Source organism: Callospermophilus lateralis, chromosome 1 (genome assembly GCF_048772815.1).
Source record: "Callospermophilus lateralis isolate mCalLat2 chromosome 1, mCalLat2.hap1, whole genome shotgun sequence".
NCBI lineage: Eukaryota > Metazoa > Chordata > Mammalia > Rodentia > Sciuridae > Callospermophilus > Callospermophilus lateralis.
This window is the reverse complement of record NC_135305.1, coordinates 222,739,538-222,753,556: the sequence shown is the minus strand read 5'-3', so window position 1 is coordinate 222,753,556 and position 14,019 is coordinate 222,739,538. Positions and strand designations below refer to the sequence as shown.

The window sequence follows — 14,019 nt, the reverse complement described above, 5'->3', positions numbered from 1 at the left end:
GTGTAGAGTCACGAGTTCGAATCCCGACCCTCCAGTCTCTCAGAGGGAGCCCAGGCTGGCCCTTTCTCCGCAAAATGAGATTACGGCGTGCCTCTTACGGCTGGGATGGCACGTGGGAAAGAAGTGGGGCTGAGAATACTGGAGAGGAGTGAGTCTTGTCAAGACGCACTTCCGGTTGGGCTCAGAGTAGGCGGGGCGAGTGGCCTCCCGGCCGCGGGTCGGCCTCGGAACTCTGCCTGCCGAGCAGGACAGTGGTGCCCACCTCCTCACGGCGGGTAAGGATTTAGCAATAGGTCCAGGATATGCCAAGGATGCGCTGGAAGAGGGGGCTTTTCTTTCTTTTCGGCTTTCAAAGCACTGCTTATTGGACCCAGCCAGGAATACGTAAGGTGAGGTATCTTAAGTAAATAAGTATCTGAAGAAGGGCCAGAGGTTAGTGAAATGTCCGCTGAATATCACGTCACGCTCGAACTGGGACCGTCACCAAAGTCACGGTGGGCAGAAGGCTTGCCCGCGGCCGGCAAGACCACACTTCCCAGGAGTCCCCGCGGCCTGCGGGCCCACGTCTCCCGGAAACGAGCGCGCGCAAGCATTCGACCTACGTCATGGCGGCCAGACGCCTCTTCGGGGCTACTCGGGCCTGGGCCGGCTGGGGGACCCGGGAGATCCTAGACTCCCCCTATCCTGGAAGACTCTTGGTTCGGAATTACGCCAAGAAACCGAGTGAGCCGGGGTATCAGGGATCAAGATAAGGACGGTGGACACGCGGGGAATTGGCGGCGCGCAGGCGCCAGTTGGGGAGTTGGGTCTAGAGTGTCTGCGCAGGTGCAGAGACAGAGCACTGGCTGTGTGCGCAGGCGCTATTTGGGGCCACTCGGAGCGCCGGCGCGCGTCTAGTGGACACCTGCGGATGCGACTGCGCTCTGTGCGCAGCCGCCGGCAGAAACCTCGCCGCGCTTGGCAGGGTGTGCGTTCAGCCGCGGACGCGTTTCAATGCGCAGGCGCGGGAGATCGGGGCTGGTCGGGGGAGGCGGGAGCGAGGGTTCTCCTCTTATTTCTGCTTCCAAGCGGCTGTGAGCCTTGGCACGAGCCGCCTCCGGGAGTCGGAGAAAGATATGTGGCCCATCTGAGTACCGAATTCCCTGTTAGTTATTAGGTTGTGCCGGGGTACAGCCTTGCCTGACCTCTGGGAAAGGAGGACGCGGGCCAGTGTGAGGGCCCGTGGAGGGAGACCTCCGCGCGGTGAACCGGGTCACAGCCGGACCCGAGGGGGGATGAGGCCACCCTCGGCTCGCCTACCCGGGTCCCCGCGATCGGGAACGTAGGAGAGCCCCAGGGCCTTGGAGGGGGAGCTGGGCTGGCCTGACTCTCCCCTGCTCCCCAGTCGCCAAGGGCGCCAAGGGCGGGAAGGGCAGTGTGGTCGGCGAGGCCCTGAAGGACCCGGAAGTGTGCACCGACCCCGTGCGGCTCGCCACGCACGCCATGGGCGTCAACATCTACAAGGCCGGCCAGGACGTGGCCCTGAAGCCGGACGCCGAGTACCCCGAGTGGTGAGTGGGCCCCGCCTGGGCCCCGCCGAGGCCTGAGGGTCACGCCCGGCCACTGGCCCGGACCTGAGCCCCGCCCCGCCCCGCCCCCAGGCTGTTCCAGGTGAACGTGGGCCCCCCGAAGAAGCTGGAGGAGCTGGACCCCGAGACGCGGGAGTACTGGCGGCTGCTGCGGAAGCTCAACATCTGGCGCCACAACCGGCTGAGCAAGAGCAGGAAGCTGTAGTGAGCGGGCCCAGGCGGCTGGACCTGCCCCACCCCGCAGGCGCCCGCCTTCCCTCCCCTTCCCAGGCCTCAGTGGGCTGCTGGAGTTCCTGGCCTTGTCCAGAGGCCTCGGCCCCAAACCTAGGAAGGGAGGCTGTCCTCACGAAGCCTCTGCCAGGGCCTCAAACCTGCCCGGAGCTGTTGGGAGCCGGAGAGAGCCTTTGAGCTTCAGGAACTGAGAAGCCCAGGTGCAGGTGTCGGGCTTCAGGCAGGGCTGGATTCAGGTGCTTCAAGACAAAGACCTGTGTCTTGTCCGTCCCTGGATCTTTGCCCCGCTAGCCTCAGGTCTCCTGGCCAGCACCCCCGACACACACACTCAGCAAGTGGAGCTGGGCGAGGGGACTGCTCAGGGCAGTCAGTTGAGCTCAAAGGCCTGGTCCTCCCTCCCTCCCACTGAAGCCCAGGCTCAGCCTCCCGCCTGGCCCTCCCCAGCTGCATCATGAGCCTGGTGGGCAGCCCGGTCCCTGCATCCTCTCGCCCAGCCCAGCTGTGAGGAGGGCCTAGGAGCAAGACCCAAGCCCACCAGATTGGAGGAGGGTGTCCAGTGACAGGCAGCAGGGGGCTCCCCTGCGGGCCCCTCTGGCTACAGATTGGACCCTGCAAGAGTCTGGCGGTTCTCCGCAGCACTCCAAGTAAAAGCCAGAGTTACAGTGGCCACTGTGCCCTGACCACCCTGCCTGGTCACCTCCTTTAACCCCTTCATCCTCTGCTGAGCCTGTAAGACACCAGGCTTTTCCTGCCCCAGGGCCTTTGCAACCTCTGCCCTCTGCCTAGACTGCTCTTCTCCCAGATAACTCCCCAGCTGCTCCCTGCCACCTCCCCAGGACTCCCCATTAAAGTTGCTGCACAACCAGTCACCCTGGTCTTTCTCACCAGCACTTACCACCATCTCACATTCCATGTTTTAGTGCAGTTGTGTTTTTAATATTTTGCGTCTGCCTCCCGCTGTCTCCAGTCTGGGACCCATGGTGTGTCTGGAGGTGGCTGGGTGGCGGAGGGCAGGGCTAGCGGGAGGGGTGAGGGGTGAGGGGTGGAGGGTGGGGTGGGCATGTGGGTACTCTGGGTGTCAACCTGGGCCTGTGGCCTCTTCTCCCCCTGCGCCCAGCCCCCGGGTGCACCTCCATGGTGCCTCGCCCTGATCTGGGAGGTCAGAGGGCTGTCCAGGTGTGGGCCATGGGCTGTGGGGACGTCTGCTTCGCCTTTCCCCCGTGTGGAGGGAGCAGGAGCTGATAGCAGCACCCAGCGTCAGCCACCCTTGCTTGCGTGGGTCCCTGAGCCTCCCTGGAGGGCACTGCCCCCACCAGCTCCAGCCCTGCTGGCTGTGCTGCCTCAGAAAACTGGCCGCCCCTCTCTGGGCCTCCTCCCTTAAGGGGCTGATAGTGGAGCCTGCCTCCCAGGACTGGTGGCGGGAGGGCTACCGGCAGGGTAAAGGTGACAGGAGGCTGATGCTGTTTGTCACTTCTTGTCACTCTGGGGCCCTGTGGGGGAAGGGCTGGGCAAACACTTCAGGAACCTGGCGCCCAGCACCTTGCCCACTGGACACATGGGCTGAGAGGCCGAGATGCTCGCAGGGCAGGGCCCCTGCCTGGGTCTGCAGGTCCTCAGGCCCCCCTGCTGGGTGTCACCTGGCTGTGGGGTGGGGAGGGTGGGGGCACAGGGCAGGGTTCCCAGCAGCCCATCAAGGTCTTGCTCACGGAGACGGCTTGGTCTGTCTGGCTGCTGTCACCAGGCCCGTCTCAGGCCGGTGGCCAGGCTCTGTCCAGGGCCTGTGCGTGCTCCTTGGCCAGCAGCCGCAGGGACGCCTCCTCCAGGGTGAAGCCGTCCGCCAAGGTAGGAGGGAAGGCGTGTGGCCCCAGGGAGGCCTGTAGCCCTGGGACTGAGCCCAGGACACGGGGGAGGCCTGGCCCTGCCTGGGGGCCGGGGCCCAGCCAGGGCTCCAGGGGCAGCGGCAGGGCCGGGGGGCGGGCAAGTGGCAGTGTGGGGGCCTCTGGGAGCCTCGGGGCTGCCACCGCTCCTGAGCCTGACTCCAGGCGCTCCTGGCGGCGCCACTTGGCCCTGCGGTTCTGGAACCAGACCTGGGGAGTGGTGGGGTGCTACTGTGAGCTCGGCCCTGGTCTCCCCCTCCCCAGGCCCCTGAGGGCCGCCCGCCACTGCCAGTGGCTCTGCTGTGCTGCTCCGAGATTCTGGATTGAGGGGTCCCTGCCTCCAGCGTGGGCCCGGCCTCCTCCCTGGGCACTCAGGCCTCTGGGGCTCCCCTGCCGCCCACCTCCTGCCTCCCACCCACTCCTCGAGGCCTGGCGCCCGGCCTCCACAAGGAAGCCCCATGCCCGGGTTGGGGCCTCACCTGCACACGCACCTCGGGCAGGTGCACCTTGGCCGCCAGCTCCTCGCGACTGTACACGTCCGGGTAGTGGGAGGCCTCGAAGGCCCGCTCCAGCTGGTGCAGCTGGTACGTGGTAAAGGTCGTGCGGTTCCTGCGGTGCTTCTTCTTGGGGGCCTCCTCGCCTGGCCCCAGGCCCCCACCCTCAGGCCCCGGCCCCTCTCCCAGGCTCAGAAACATGGCTTCTCACCTGGCCTGGAGGACAGCAGGACAGAGTGTGGTGAGATAGTGGGAGGAACTGTCCCTGGGAAGGCAGGGGAGCCCACCTGCACCTCAGCCTCTGCCCTGCACCCCGTCTTTCTGGGGTCATCTCCCACCTGCCCGCCCCGACTGCTGCAGCGTCTGCTCCTGCCGCTCCTCCCCGGTCCCCTCTCCCTGGCTCTGTGTGGGAGGACCCTGGGGTGGTGTCCCTCAGGCCCGAGTCCTCCACCTGTGCCGCCTGCCCAGGCTGGCTACTCTCCACCAGCCGGCGGCCCGGCATCTGCTGAGCCCAGGGGAGGGAGGATTAGTCGGAGCCGATTAATTGAGGCGCCCCCCCCCCCGCGGGTGCCAGTGTCCCCAGCCTCCAGGGAGGCAGCACTGGGGGCCGGGCTCCCAGGCTTGCCTCCACCCCGCCCCGTGGGACGTCCAGGCCCCTCCGGCCTCAGCTTCCCTGGCTGTAAAATGGGGTCTCAGGGTGGAGCAGACAGTGCACAGCAAAGGCCAAGCGGGGACCCTGGGGGCAGGCGCTGCGGCCATCGATGGGGGCCAGCAGGGACAGCTGGCAGATTCAGTGTCAGATGAGGGAAGCGAGGTGAGGGCCGTTGTAGGGGTCCTCTGGATGCCGGCCAGGGAGCAGGAAGGGTCATTCTGGTTGGGTCTTAGGTGTGCAGGAGGTCACTCTTCCTGTGCTCACTGCGCATGCAGCGAGCTTGTACGGAGCACTCAGTGTGTCCCAGGTACGGCCACGCAGGGGCATCCAGTGGGCAGCGGGCAGCCGGCAAGCAAAAACGAGGTGTCCAGCTTTGGAGCCTCAAGAAGCTCCCCCGGGGCCACTTCAGGGAAGAGGCCGGGGTGTGGGGTGGTGAGGTGCTCGCTCTGGGGACAGCTCTGCAGCGAGGAGGGCGCTGGGGGCTGTGGGCGGTTGTACAGCAGAGGGCCCACAGATGTCCACGTGGGCAAGATGGGGACCAGGAGGAAGCAGACCCAGCCCCGTGGGGAGAGGCCGGAGGCCCTGGGGTGAGGCCGGCTGGAAGGGGCAGGAGGAGCCGAGGGCGTTTCTGGGGCAGAGCATTTGGGAGGAGCTGGACGTGGGGTGAGGGGCAGCCCAGATGCAGGGTGCCTGGCGGCCTGGACTCGGGGGCATGGGGGACCCACGAGAGGCTCATCGAATGCAGTGAGGGGGATGGGTCCAAGTGAGGCCAAGACCCCTCTGGGAGGGAGGGGGACACAGCGGACAGAGGAGGGGCCTCGCAGGGACACAGCTATGGCCACAACCGCCGCCGCCAAGCCCGGCTGTAAAGGCAGAGGCCCCCGCGGTTTGGGAGGGCGTGGGGGGCAGGAGGCCTGAGCAGGGCTGCCCAGCAGTCAGCTGCAGTGGGCACAAGAGGGCCCCGCCGCCCCGCACCTCCACCCAGGATCCCGCCGCTCTCGGGCCCAGGGGCGCACAGCAGGGGCCTGCGGGGACCCATGGGTGGAGCCGCACTCCAGACGCTGTCAGCTTAGAGGGGGATTAGGGGCGGCGGCAAGGGACAGGTGGCCCTCCAGCTGGCTAGCGGCCTCCCAGCCTCCTGCCTCCCATTTCCCAGGAGGAGCTGCTAAACCCCTCGGGCACTGGTGGCCAGAGTGGACAGACTTCAGGAGCCATGCAGGAGGTCAGCCAGGCCTTGGGACAGCTGCGTGGGACTCCACTGGGGTCAGCACTGGGAGGCGGCTGGAGTCCAGGGGCCCCAGGGTTGTGTCCCCAGGAGTTTTTGTGCCCTGGAGGGGACAGGCTGGCGCCCATTGCCCCCCCACAGCGAGGCCTTGCACACCTAGCCTGGCCGTGGTCTTGCTGGCCAGGGCCGGTCAGCCTCCGCCTCCCGTCCAGCGCTCTCCTGCAGCAACCGAAGCCCGCCTGAGGGCCACAGCCTGACCTGCCTCCTCAGTGTCCCCGTCACTGGCCGACTGTGGAAGTCAGCAGGGAGCCACCGAGGAACACCCGCTGTGTGCCCGCCCTGGGGTGCCCGCCCCTCACTAGCCCTCCCGCCCCATGCTCCCTGCCGTTCCCTCCAGGGTCCTCACGCCCCCGGGAAAGAGCCTGGCCGGGCAGAGGGGACAGCTGGCCCGTCTGCCCAGGACTTCGAGTGTGAGCACTGAAGTCCCACCTAGAGAAGTCCCTGTCCCGGTCACACAGATGGGTGTGGCAAGGAGGGGTGGTGTGGCCAACCGTCCCCAGGTGTGTGCCCAGGCACCGGCTGGAGTGCTAGGCCCTGGACATCTGGCCTGCTTTTGTCCAAGGGCAGTGTGGCCCCGGGGCTATGGGGTGCCCTGTGCCTGGGAGGGCCTGCCCAGTGATGGGGGGTGGGGCGAGTGGCAGGACTGCGACCATCGTGATGGGAGCAGAGCTGGGGGAGGCAGGAAGCTGGCCCTGGAGGTAGGGGCTGGGCCAGCTCAGCTCTGTGCCCGGGGGAGCAGCCCGCCCCATGGGCCTCGCTGCCCGGTGCTGACCGGCTTCCTGGCCCAAGCTCCTGCAGCATTGGGGCGCCTGGGGGGGACGCAGAGGAGGATGGGCTTCCCAGGACCTCCCAGAGGGGGTGAGGCCACAGCAGAGCCCTCTCCTTGGCTCGGGTGGGGCCGTCGGGGACAGTGGCAGGGGGCAGCGGCAGGGGGCAGGAGACATAGACCCTGAGGGGCCGTGGAGCTGGGGCTGTCCCTGGCCTCTGGGTGCTCCATTCGTGAGGGACCCCAGTGGGGACACCTGCTGATAGGCCCAACCTGGAGCCCCTGGGCACTGTCCCCATGGAGGTGTGCAGGGGGGACCCAGCTGGATGGGTCCTGAATGGGCAGTGAAGGGGCCCCATGTGGACCATTAGGGTGCTGCAGGTGACAACCTCTGGGTCCAGTCCCTGGACCACCATCGGGGGACAGCGGGTTCAGTGGGACACAGCGGCAACCAGGGAAGTCCACGGGGGTCCCCAGGCGCGGATCCCTAGGAGGTGCCAGTCACAGACACACGAACACCCACAGGCCTTGGAGCTGGTCTTTATAGAGCTGTGGTCCTCTGCTCCCGGGTCCAAGTGTCCACGCTGCCCGGCCCATGCTGGCCCTACCCTGGGGCCCAGAGGGCCGCTGGTGGCCTGGCCTTCCCTGGGCCTGGCCGGTCCCCGCCCCGTGCTCCCTGCTGCTCTCTTGGTCCTCTGGGGCCCTTGGCCCTGCCGGGTGGGGTCACGGCTCCTGGCTTCGGGGCGGAGTGGACACGTCAGCGTCCTGTGCCCCCACGGTGGCCGAGGTCCCCATACTGCGTAGCTCCCGGGTCAGCTTCTCTGCCACCTTGCGGAAGGGTGGCCGGCGGGAGGGCTCTGCCTCCCAGCAGCTGCCCATGAGGGCGTGCACGGGCCCAGGGCAGCCCTCGGGGGGCTCCATGCGGTAGCCCTTCTCCACGGCCTCGGACACCTCCTTCAGCGACTGGGGACAAGGGGCACGTGAGCGCGGGCAGGGCAGGGCAGTCCCTGCCCCATCCTCAGGAGGCCCTGCTCACCATCTTGGGGTATGGAGCCCGTCCGTATGAGAAGACCTCCCACAGCAGCACCCCAAAACTCCAGACGTCCGACTTGCTGGAGAACTTCTGTGGGGCCCAAGAGCAGGATGAGTGGGGCCCAGGGCTCCTGCGGCCTCCTCTTCCTCCAGGAAGCCCTCCAGGGCTGGCCCCTCCTGCAGGGTCCCCCCATCCAGAAAAGCCCGTGCCCACTTCAGAGGTGGGGAAACTGAGGCAGAGGGCAGACTAAAAGGAAAGACCATAGGCCTCCATGCCTACTGTGTGGGACGCTGAAACTCCCAGTTCTGAAGGGGCTCACCCCATGTTTGAGAGCCTCGGGCGCTGTCCACTTGACAGGCAGCCGGCTTGAGTCCAGCCCCTTCCGCTCAGCTTTGGCCAGGCCGAAGTCACTGACCTTGGCCACCAGGTCCTCCGAGACGAGGATGTTGCGGGCGGCCAGGTCTCGGTGCACCAGCTTCTTGCTCTCCAGGTACTCCATGCCCTCTGCCACATGCCTGGGAGGGGCGCCCAGAGCCTTAGAACAGGCCCGCCCTCCCTGCCTCAGTTTCCCCTGCAAGGGGGAGCCCACCTCCCCACCAGGAGCCCCACACACAGAGAGAACTGCAGGAGCTGGGCGTTGTTCACCAGGGCCCGGCCGCGGGTGCGGAGGAAGTTCACCAGGTTGCCCTGCGGGGTGGAGAGAGGTCGGCTCCAGGCTGCGCGGCCCCGCCCCCTGCGCCCGCCCGGGCCGCACCTTGCTCACGTGCTCCATGACGATGTAGAGCCCCTGGTGCAGGATCACGCCCAGGAGCCGCACCAGGTTCTTGTGCTGCAGCTTCCTGGGGGGGGAGGCGTGAGAGCCGGCCGCCCCGCCCCGCGCCCGCCCCCTCCCGCCCCAGCCCGGGACTCACGTCATGACCGCGGTCTCGTCCAGGAAGGCCTGGGCTGTGACGTCGCACTTGATGTTCTTCACGGCCACCTTCTGCCCCAGGTACTCGCCCTGCAGGACAGCTGGGCGTGGTGGGCACAGAGGTCAGGAGGCCACCAGTGATGGGAACAGACAGACCCGCGCCCCCCGCCCCCAGGCACCCAACACAGCTGCAGGGGCCAGCCCGTGGCCCTGCAGGCTGCAGACCAGGGCCAGAGACCCCCGGAGCAGGGGTTCGGGCTGCACCCCGGGGCCAAAGCTGGTCCTCTGGACTGATGAGGCCCTGGGCTCATGGCAGGCGACGGTCACCTGCACTCGGTCCCTGCACCAGAGCACTCAGCATGCTCTCAGGGCTCCAAGGATGGGGGCTCCGTAGTGGGACAGTGACCACCTGGCCACAAAGCCAGACGTCCCACTCTGGCCCTTACAGAGGAGGTGGAGACCCTGCCCTCGGCCAGGACGACTCCAGGCAGCGGCATAATGCCCAGAGGCCGAGCTGGAGCTAAGGGGCCTTGGAGCGCGTGGCAGAGGGAAACAGGCCTACGGCAAGCGCACCTGTCCTGCGAGGTGGTGAAGGGGACTCCCAAGCCTCCACCCCACCCGCCTACCTCCAGCTCCGCCCTCACCTCCAAACTCTCCCTCTCCAATCAGCGCCCCCAGTGTCAGGTGCTGCAGGTCCAGGAGCCAGCCGGCTGCAGGGGAAGGCCAGGTCAGGGGTGGCACGGCCCCACCCATGGGGTCCACCTGGCACCACTCGGGGACACTCGCTCCTGCAGCCCCCTTCCTGGCAGTGCCCATAGTTGTGCCCACGACTCCCCAGGCTCGGGACCAGTGACCTAAGCTGGGTGCTCCCCTCAGACCCACACACCCAGCTTGGCCCTGGGGACTCCCTGTGGCGCCCAGAGGCAGTGCCAGGAAACCCCTCGGTCTCAGAGGTTGGGGCCACCCTTTTTGTCCTTCCAAATGCCCCATGGGCGTCCCTTCACCCTCCTTTACCTCTGACCACCAGGAACACACAGAGCAAAGCACACAATAAACATGGAGACCCATAAATGTTCTGGAACCTTCCAGGACTCTGGCCTCCACGTGCTCCTCTACTCTGCGCCCTGCCAGAGGCTGGGTCTGAAGCCATCTGTTCCTCCTCCAGCCCCCCAAGCTCCAAGTCAGTGCTTGTCCCCACCCAGTGCCATGCTTAGCCAGGGAGAGTCCAGTGCTTCCAAGGGCACACTGGCCACTCGGGCACCAGGCTGGAGGGTGGCAGAGCTGTGGAAGGACCCGGCCTCAGAGGGAGTGTGCAGGCGGGCTGGACCAAGCTAGGCCCAGGTTTCCGGCTCAGGTGACATGGTGGGTTACAGGGACACGGCATGAGCTCAACACGGGGCTAACCTGTGTCTGTGGTACTCCCTGCCCCAGGCCACCCAAGTGCCTTCTGTTCCATAGCGCTTGGCACAAGGACGCGCCAGGAGGTGTGTGCAGCCCGCGTCCTGCTGCCCGGGCTCACGAAGTGCCAGGCAGGCCTGTGCCCACCTACCCTTGGCCAGCTCCTCCTCCGCAGACCGGGTGCCCTGCTTCCTCTTGGGCCTCACCAACTTTGTGCAGATGGCACCCTTGTCCTTGCTGTAGTGCTGCAGAAATGGCAGGGGTGGCCATGAGCCTGGCCCTGCGCCCACCCTTCAGGGTGGTCTCTGGGTGGGGTGGGCCGGAGCTAGGGGGCCAGAGGGGTTCAGGTCGAATGGCAAAGTTGGCAGGTTTCATGAGAACCGGAAAAGATGCAGGGTGGATTCTGGGGGCCCTGGATTGACGCCAGTTTGGAGGTTCCTGGGGCTCCCCAGAGAAGCCACCTCGTCCTCAGAGGTAGAACCAGGGTGGCTCGGCCCCCTGGTGGTCCTTGGGGACCAGCCCTCCATCTTTGCACTGAGGAAAATCCCACCCTGGAGCTCACACTGCCCAGTCCGCCAGGGATGGGAGGAGGCCTTGGAGCCTCCTCGGGGCCTGCCCTGCACCTCTGTATTGGGGATGATGACACTTTGAAGGTCCCTTGTCTGCCCAGCTGCCCAGACCTGGAGGGAGCCCTGGGGTCCCTCTGTGGGGCCCAGTCCTGATCCCCCAGGGCACCTCCACCATGTCCATGAGATTGCAGAAGCAGACGGCCTCATCGATGGTGAGGTGACCGTCGCGGTGCAGCACGCGGTAGTGGATGACGTCGCGGCCGAAGCTCACGCACAGCACGTAGTCGCCGGGGTGCCGCGCCGACTCGCGCACCAGGAACAGCCCGTCCTCGGGGGGCTGCAGCTGCTGCACCGCCTCCTGGCCCGAGATCTTCCCGTGGAACCACCTGCGGCGGGCGTTGCAGCACAGCTGGGGTCCAGCTGGCCTGCTCCCCGCCCCGGGCCCGCCCGCCGCCCACGCCCACTCACGGCATGAGGCTGAGCTTGGGGTCCGCCGAGAGGGCCTCGCGCTCCCGCAGCGCGCCGGCCGCCAGCAGCCCCTCCTGGCCGCTGGCGTGGTGCTTGGCGCGGTACCAGCTCTTGTTCTGCGGGGGAGGGGCGGGGTGGGCGCCTGGTCCTGGGGAGTCCCAGCCCCGCGCGCGCAGGTGCCCCGCCGCACTCACCTCGCAGGCCTCCAGGATGGTGACCATGTCGCCCTTGCGGAAGGCCAGCTCCCCCGGCTTGGGGCGCGTGTGCTCGCACTTGGTGATGCACTGAGTGCCCGGGGCCCAGCGCCTCTGGGTGGGAGCAGGAGCGGGCGGAAGAACGTGAGGGCGCCGTGGGGAGGGGGGGGGAGGACAGGAGGGGAAGGAGATGGAAATTGGGAGGGACAGGGAGTTGAGGGACTCAAAACCGAAGCAGCGTGGGGAAGCAGAGGGGAGGGCGAGAGGGCTGAGAAACGTTGGAGTCACAGAAGGGACCCTGGACCGAAGGCAGGGAAGGCGCTGGGGCGAGGGTCGAGGCTGTGGACCTCCTGCAGGGGTGTGGACGGAGCTGAGGAAGGGCTGGGGACAGAGGCACAGGCGCTGGGATACTCACGGTCGGCATCCTGACTGTGATGGGTGGGGGGTGCCAGGCCCCCAAAAGGCGAGAGCTCACCTGGGGAGGGGGCAGAGTCAAGCTCCAAGGCCCGGTTCCAGGTAGGCTTGGGCCCCAGGGTCCAGTCCCTGTCACTTGCAGTCCAGGCCAGGTGGGGCGCAGCCGGGAGGCACAGATGGCCTCTCAAGGCATCCCGGGTCAGACCCAGGCACGCGCCTCAGTCCCCTCTGGGGAAGTGATCTTTACCCGGGGAGGCTCCTTGGTCGAGTCACAGCCATACAATGCCAGCCTGGAGACCACGGAGGTTCGTCCAGCCATTTCCCCCAGAGGGAAACCGAGGCCCGGGAAAGGCGGAGAGCAGTGGTCACAGGCAGTATGGGAGGACCGCCCGGCTCAGGCCAGCAGCCAGCACAATGTGTAGGGAGCTTGGTGCCACCTGACCGCGCCTACTCCTTCCTCTTTTCTGGCAGTGGGCAGGGGCAGGGAGGGGAAGGGGGATGAGTCAAGGTCATTACCAAGAACCTTTGACCCTGAGGTGGAGCTGGGCCAGAGGAGGCTGTGCAGCCCTGCTGGAGGAGCAGGGTCCCCTGCCCCAGCCCTGGACAGACACGTCAAAGTCCCTCATTGCCGTTAGGCTGGAGGTACCCCTGCCTTCCCACGTCCCCTGCTGCAGGTGGCCGAGCATTAGGGAGGTTGAGGTGTGCGATCCCAGCTCCTCGGGCCTGTCCCCCACAAGCTCTGCAGCCCCGGGACTGGCCAGCACACTCGTGGGCTACACATAAGCACTAGAGCCCAAGGGCTCCTTCCCAGGGGCCAGGGCGCCGGTCCACGTAGAGACAGGTGCGCACCCTCGCGCACGCGTGTGTATACGCGGACAGACACTCGCCACCCGGAGCTGTGCACCTGTCCCCCGCCCCCAACTCACACACACAGCCAACACCTGGGCGCCAGACGCTGGGCCACCCGGGCGCGCAGAGCCCCACGCAGGGCCGTGCACACGCATCCCGGCCACACGCGCACAGCCCTCCACGTGGACGCGCCGATACGCACCCGGGCTCGTAGCTGCGCACGCCGCACCCAGAGACATGCCCCGCCGCGCCCGCCGGGATCCGCTGCCCACCCCCGCCCCAGCCGCGTACGCGCCTCGCGCCGGGACGCGCGCACTCGCGCGCACCCCGGCCCCTCCTGTGCGGCCCGGGGGCCCCCTTCCAGAGCCCGCGGGGTCCCCACCCGCCGCGGGGTCCCTCCTGCCCATCCCCGCGGACGCGCTCACCTGCTCAGGGGGCGCCCCCGGGCTGCGCCCTGCGCCCGCCCCCAGGAGGGCCCCCGCAAGCCGGCTGCGCACCCCGGGGCGGATCGGGTACCACAACTTGGAGCAAGTTATTCGGTTTCCTCATTTTTAGGGGGGAAGGACGGCCAGGGGGTGGGGGTAACGGGAGGCGCCGCGGCCTGGGAGCCCCCGCGGGTCCTAGCGCCGGCCGCACTGCGGTCTGCTCGCGCGCCGCCGCCGCCGCCGCCGGCCCCTCCCCGCCGCGCCCTCCAGGTCCCCTGCGCCTCCCGCGCGGTCGGGGCGGGGTCCCGGGGCGCACTTGGGGTCCACGACGAGTCCTGACCTGGCGCCCAAGAGCACGCGCCGTCACCCACCCCGGGAAGTGGAGTCGCAGAGCGGGGAGCAGGGGCTGCACGCACGCGTGCACGCGCTCTGGGGTTGGGGAATCATGAGCTGCCCATCTGGGGAGGTAAGCAAGCCGCAGAGCCCCAGGACCCAGGGACGCGTCCCACCCTGCAGTTTCAGCTCCCTCAGCCTCACTTCAGCACCCTCCGCGGAGGGCTGTTAGTGCCTGGCGCCAGAAAACACGAACAAAAGCAAAAGCAGTAAAAATTTCCACCAGCTCCATAACGTCACCATCATGGGCAACCTGCGGGGGGAAACTGGGGCGACCAAAGACAACACCTGGAAGCCTCTTGGCGGCCACAGAAGGACCTGCGGAGGCGGGAGGGGCGCTGCCTCCCTCCTCTGGCCACCCCCTGCAGGCAGGCTGAGCCGCCACCTCCCAGGACAGTTTGCCCTCCTCTGGTGGCCACTGCCCTGGGCCTGGGGGCAGCGCCCACAGCTCAGGGTTTCTGAGCTCGCAGACCCCGTGTCCAGGCACCCCGTG

General features: G+C 67.5%; 3 protein-coding genes across 5 annotated transcripts; 1 reads left to right on the top strand and 2 right to left on the bottom strand.

The window, feature by feature from the left end:
* The first annotated feature begins 298 nt into the window (after positions 1-298).
* On the top strand, positions 299-2,664 carry Mrpl54 (mitochondrial ribosomal protein L54). 2 transcript variants are annotated; one of them, XM_076851441.2, is made up of 3 exons: positions 299-723; positions 1,385-1,550; positions 1,641-2,664. In XM_076851441.2, the coding sequence occupies exons 1-3, from the start codon at positions 606-608 to the stop codon at positions 1,771-1,773; spliced, it is 417 nt and encodes a 138-aa protein (XP_076707556.1). In that variant the 5' UTR covers positions 299-605; the 3' UTR covers positions 1,774-2,664. The 2 variants fall into 2 exon arrangements, with proteins under 2 accessions (XP_076707556.1, XP_076707565.2); XM_076851450.2 differs by lacking the exon at positions 299-723 and adding an exon at positions 732-965.
* Positions 2,665-3,547: 883 nt separating this feature from the next.
* On the bottom strand, positions 3,548-4,371 carry Rax2 (retina and anterior neural fold homeobox 2). The gene is made up of 2 exons (XM_076872248.2): positions 4,156-4,371; positions 3,548-3,886 (listed from the first exon to the last, which is right to left on the bottom strand). The coding sequence occupies exons 1-2, from the start codon at positions 4,369-4,371 to the stop codon at positions 3,548-3,550; spliced, it is 555 nt and encodes a 184-aa protein (XP_076728363.1).
* Positions 4,372-7,397: 3,026 nt separating this feature from the next.
* Positions 7,398-13,234, bottom strand: Matk (megakaryocyte-associated tyrosine kinase). Of its 2 annotated transcripts, none has more exons than XM_076872226.2 (13): positions 13,134-13,234; positions 11,861-11,920; positions 11,446-11,559; positions 11,252-11,367; positions 10,950-11,169; positions 10,366-10,459; positions 9,461-9,526; positions 8,818-8,917; positions 8,661-8,745; positions 8,520-8,593; positions 8,226-8,421; positions 7,910-7,996; positions 7,398-7,836 (listed from the first exon to the last, which is right to left on the bottom strand). In XM_076872226.2, exons 2-13 carry the CDS (start codon positions 11,867-11,869, stop codon positions 7,597-7,599), a joined length of 1,401 nt encoding a protein of 466 aa, XP_076728341.1. In that variant the 5' UTR covers positions 11,870-11,920; positions 13,134-13,234; the 3' UTR covers positions 7,398-7,596. The 2 variants fall into 2 exon arrangements, with proteins under 2 accessions (XP_076728341.1, XP_076728347.1); XM_076872232.2 differs by having other exon boundaries at positions 8,670-8,745.
* Positions 13,235-14,019: the final 785 nt, after the last annotated feature.

Excerpts from the sequence above, each read along its gene's own strand:
- Mrpl54 (XM_076851441.2), top strand. The coding sequence starts at position 606 with ATGGCGGCCAGACGCCTCTTCGGGGCTACTCGGGCCTGGGCCGGCTGG. Across the intron at positions 724-1,384 it reads GAATTACGCCAAGAAACCGA|TCGCCAAGGGCGCCAAGGGC; the intron begins GTGAGCCGGGGT and ends CCTGCTCCCCAG. Across the intron at positions 1,551-1,640 it reads GACGCCGAGTACCCCGAGTG|GCTGTTCCAGGTGAACGTGG; the intron begins GTGAGTGGGCCC and ends CCCCGCCCCCAG.
- Rax2 (XM_076872248.2), bottom strand. The coding sequence starts at position 4,371 with ATGTTTCTGAGCCTGGGAGAGGGGCCGGGGCCTGAGGGTGGGGGCCTG. Across the intron at positions 3,887-4,155 it reads TGCCCGAGGTGCGTGTGCAG|GTCTGGTTCCAGAACCGCAG; the intron begins GTGAGGCCCCAA and ends ACCACTCCCCAG.
- Matk (XM_076872226.2), bottom strand. Across the intron at positions 9,527-10,365 it reads GGAGGAGGAGCTGGCCAAGG|CCGGCTGGCTCCTGGACCTG; the intron begins GTAGGTGGGCAC and ends CTTCCCCTGCAG. Across the intron at positions 7,997-8,225 it reads CCGAGGCTCTCAAACATGGG|AAGTTCTCCAGCAAGTCGGA; the intron begins GTGAGCCCCTTC and ends TGGGCCCCACAG.